The 3,146-nt window shown below is 34.8% G+C and overlaps 1 protein-coding gene across 2 annotated transcripts in view; it reads left to right on the top strand.

The window, feature by feature from the left end:
* The window catches only part of PRKG1 (protein kinase, cGMP-dependent, type I), a 1,343,769-nt gene that overhangs the window by 1,332,850 nt on the left and 7,773 nt on the right, over positions 1 to 3,146 (top strand). For both annotated transcript variants that reach the window (XM_012659754.1, XM_012659753.1), the window contains exon 13: positions 2,813 to 2,954. In XM_012659754.1, the coding sequence (XP_012515208.1) occupies positions 2,813 to 2,954 (142 nt within the window). The remainder of the gene's footprint in view (positions 1 to 2,812; positions 2,955 to 3,146) is intronic.

The raw sequence follows: 3,146 nt of genomic DNA, 5'->3' as shown, positions 1-3,146 counted from the left end.
TCCAAAATGGCTCAGGACCAAAGAAAACTTAAAACAAATAAATAGAGCTATCAAGAACTAAAGACTCAAAGATATATGATTTTCAGTCAGTTTACTTCATGGTGAAAAAAAGGAGGGTTTTGATTGGGAGGCAAAAAAAGGGTATTTTTTGCCTGTACATTTGTGAGAAGCATGGGAAAAGTGAAAAGAACAGAGATTAGCAGAGGATTCTTCAGAGCTGATTCACAGCAGTTAGCCTTGGCAGAGAGAAGCACTTCAGTAACAGTGATAATTAGTGTTGCAAAGTCCCCGCCTTCACTCCCAAAATACTTCAGACCTGTCCTATATCATGTTAGTTCGTTTTCTTAGATTAAGATACGATGGCTAGAGAAGAGTTTTCTGATATTCAATTATAATGGCTACTATTTATTATGAGTTGTGTGCCAGACACTTTATTCTAAGTATATGCATGAATTATTTGAATCTTAACAACAACCCAATGGGATTGTTACTACTATTGGCCCCGTTTTGCAAATGCGCATACTGAGACCCAGAGAAGTACAGTCAATTGCTCCAGATCAAGTAGCAAGTGGAGCCCAGATCTGAGCTCAGGATTTTTGCCTCAGGGTCCTAATTTATATTCCTAATTTATAGATTCCTCTCATGAATTTGAGTTCATGTTAGGATTTTCCTGCTAATAACCAGCTGACTCAGAATATAGATATACCATTCAGCAGGGATTTCCTGAGAAATTGATCTCTCACATAAGCGTTTACTCCCATTATAACATTACTAATGCATTTGTCTGTGTGGTTCCATTAACAACTGAATATTAAGGAAAGCAGAGATTTGTTCCCAGAGTCACAACTGCAGAAATAATCTCTTCTTCTAACACCAATCAAGAATTTGTAAGCTTTCAATAAGGCCCACCCAAATCATAGAGAGTGATGTGAGGAGTAATCTGTCAATTAAAATAAAACACGCAATGGAAAATAAAATAAGATTCTATTCCATGCACTGTTTTGTTTTGTTTTGTATTGTTTTGCTTTGTTTTGCTTTGCTTTTCAATGTTCTCCACTGAGGAGGGATTCAAGTCATATACAGCACTCAATATAGCTAAAGCTGTATGTTAATTATATATACACAGATGCTTACTATTTAATGTAAATAATCTCTCCAATTGAAAGAAATAGCTACTCTTGATAGGCAAACATACATAACTTAATTAAGAGCCAAGAAGAAAGGACCTTCAAGGCAATACTTTAATCCCTTTTCCGATATACAGGATTATATAGCATTTTAGCTCTGTTAAGGATAGCTCCAAGTCAGAGGATAATTGCTGCCTAAAGTATATCATTCATTTCCTGGTATGGCTGCAGTTCTCAACCTTTCTCTTGTCCTCATAAATTAACAATCGTTCCATTCAGATACTTAGTAATTATAGTTAAGATTCTAGTATCTAGAGAAGTAGATATCATTCCTAGAATTGTATTTCAAACGAAGAGCTGATTATTTCGGTGCCAATCAGAGAATATTAGTAGTTGAAATGAAGGCTATCCCTTTCTGGAAGACATAATCTATTTCTGAAAAATGACCTGAAAGTTAACTGCTTTAGCTTTGGATTCATTGATGAATTTTGTAAAAATTTAGGCATATCCCAGTTTGTTAGATATTGTTCCTTAATTTTGAAAAAGCAGCAAATGTCACCAAAATGCAAACAGGCATTATGAATTCTCATGAAAGCAAGTTCTGGGGCTACCATTTTTGTCATACTACCTATTATAAAACCACCTGTGTGCTTGCCTCTCATGTTACATCTCAACCACCTTGAGAGCTGGTGTTCACACTAATATTCTTAAGTTATGAAATTATTAAATTGTGTTTACTACTTGGGAAAAAAGAATAGAACGCAGTCTATCTTTTTTAAGGAGTTCCATGAAAAAAAACAGTTAAATATAAAGATTCTGACCTAGAACCAAAGAGTTCACCTTAGATGCCAAGGGTTTTTTTCTTTATTGTTATGCACACAATATGTAAAGAGAGAGATAGACAAAGATGAGACAGAGAGACAGAGAGCTACAAAGAGCTTTCTTGCTAAACATTATAATCAAGTTTACTGATAAACATTCCCTTCCAATTAACTTTTTCTTTCCAATTGTTTTTTAGTTTCATCTTTTTCTATTAATAAGAAGGCAGTAGTGTAGGAAATAGATATCATCTTGATGACAGAAGACTGAAAAACAGGAGAACACTTAGTTTGCAATATGATTGCATCGGTAGCATTGTAATTCATTTCCAGAGTGGTTTCTTGAAAACAGTAGCTTTTAGTCTGATTTTCATGAAGCATCTACATTATTTAGATAGATTCAAAAACAAGCCCTCTAAGAATAAATATGAATAAATCCATAATCTTTTCCTTTATAAAACCAATGCTTGGTAGACAAGCTCTAAAATAGTATTCATTTTCTCTCCTGCCCACTGCCCACTCTCCCCTAAAAAGGCAAAACTCTTTGCCTTTTTAGATTGTAGTGGGCTGTTGAGAGGAAGCCACTAAGTACGTGAAATGCAACGTGTTGTTGAACTCCTCTTCAGCCCTTTCAGGAAGTTAGATTTCACTATTTCCTTTATAAAGACAGAGAATTGCTTGACTTGATCCTCTAATACTTTAGAAAACCCAATGCAATGGCAATCATGTGACATTTAGCCAGTAAGACATTGGTCTCTGTGTTAAATTTTGGCAAAGGAATACAGTAAAATGAGGAAAAACAAAAAAGAAGTCTTATTACAGAAACCAATTTCTCATACACTTTTTATTCCATTTTCTGTATCTCAGAGGTTCGTTTGAAGATTCTACAACCAGATTTTACACGGCATGTGTGGTAGAAGCTTTTGCCTATCTGCATTCCAAAGGAATCATTTACAGGGACCTCAAGCCAGAAAATCTCATCCTAGATCACCGAGGTTATGCCAAACTGGTCAGTGTGTTTCACACGTGGTTTCTCTCCTGCAGTTTTAAAATATTTGTTTATAAACCTCTGTTCATTTGCTGACATAAAATCTTAGTTTTCCTTTTCCATGCGGCTACTTTTCTTAAAAGCAGGTTATAGCTTACAATTTTCAACTAAATATCCCTTCAAATTATGCAACAGCTATGAGAAATTAAATTG

The sequence above is a fragment of the Propithecus coquereli genome, unplaced genomic scaffold (genome assembly GCF_000956105.1).
Source record: "Propithecus coquereli isolate 6110/MARCELLA unplaced genomic scaffold, Pcoq_1.0 Scaffold63, whole genome shotgun sequence".
In the NCBI taxonomy this organism is placed as follows: domain Eukaryota; kingdom Metazoa; phylum Chordata; class Mammalia; order Primates; family Indriidae; genus Propithecus; species Propithecus coquereli.
Note: the sequence above shows the minus strand (reverse complement) of the source record. Positions and strands in the feature narration are given on the sequence as shown.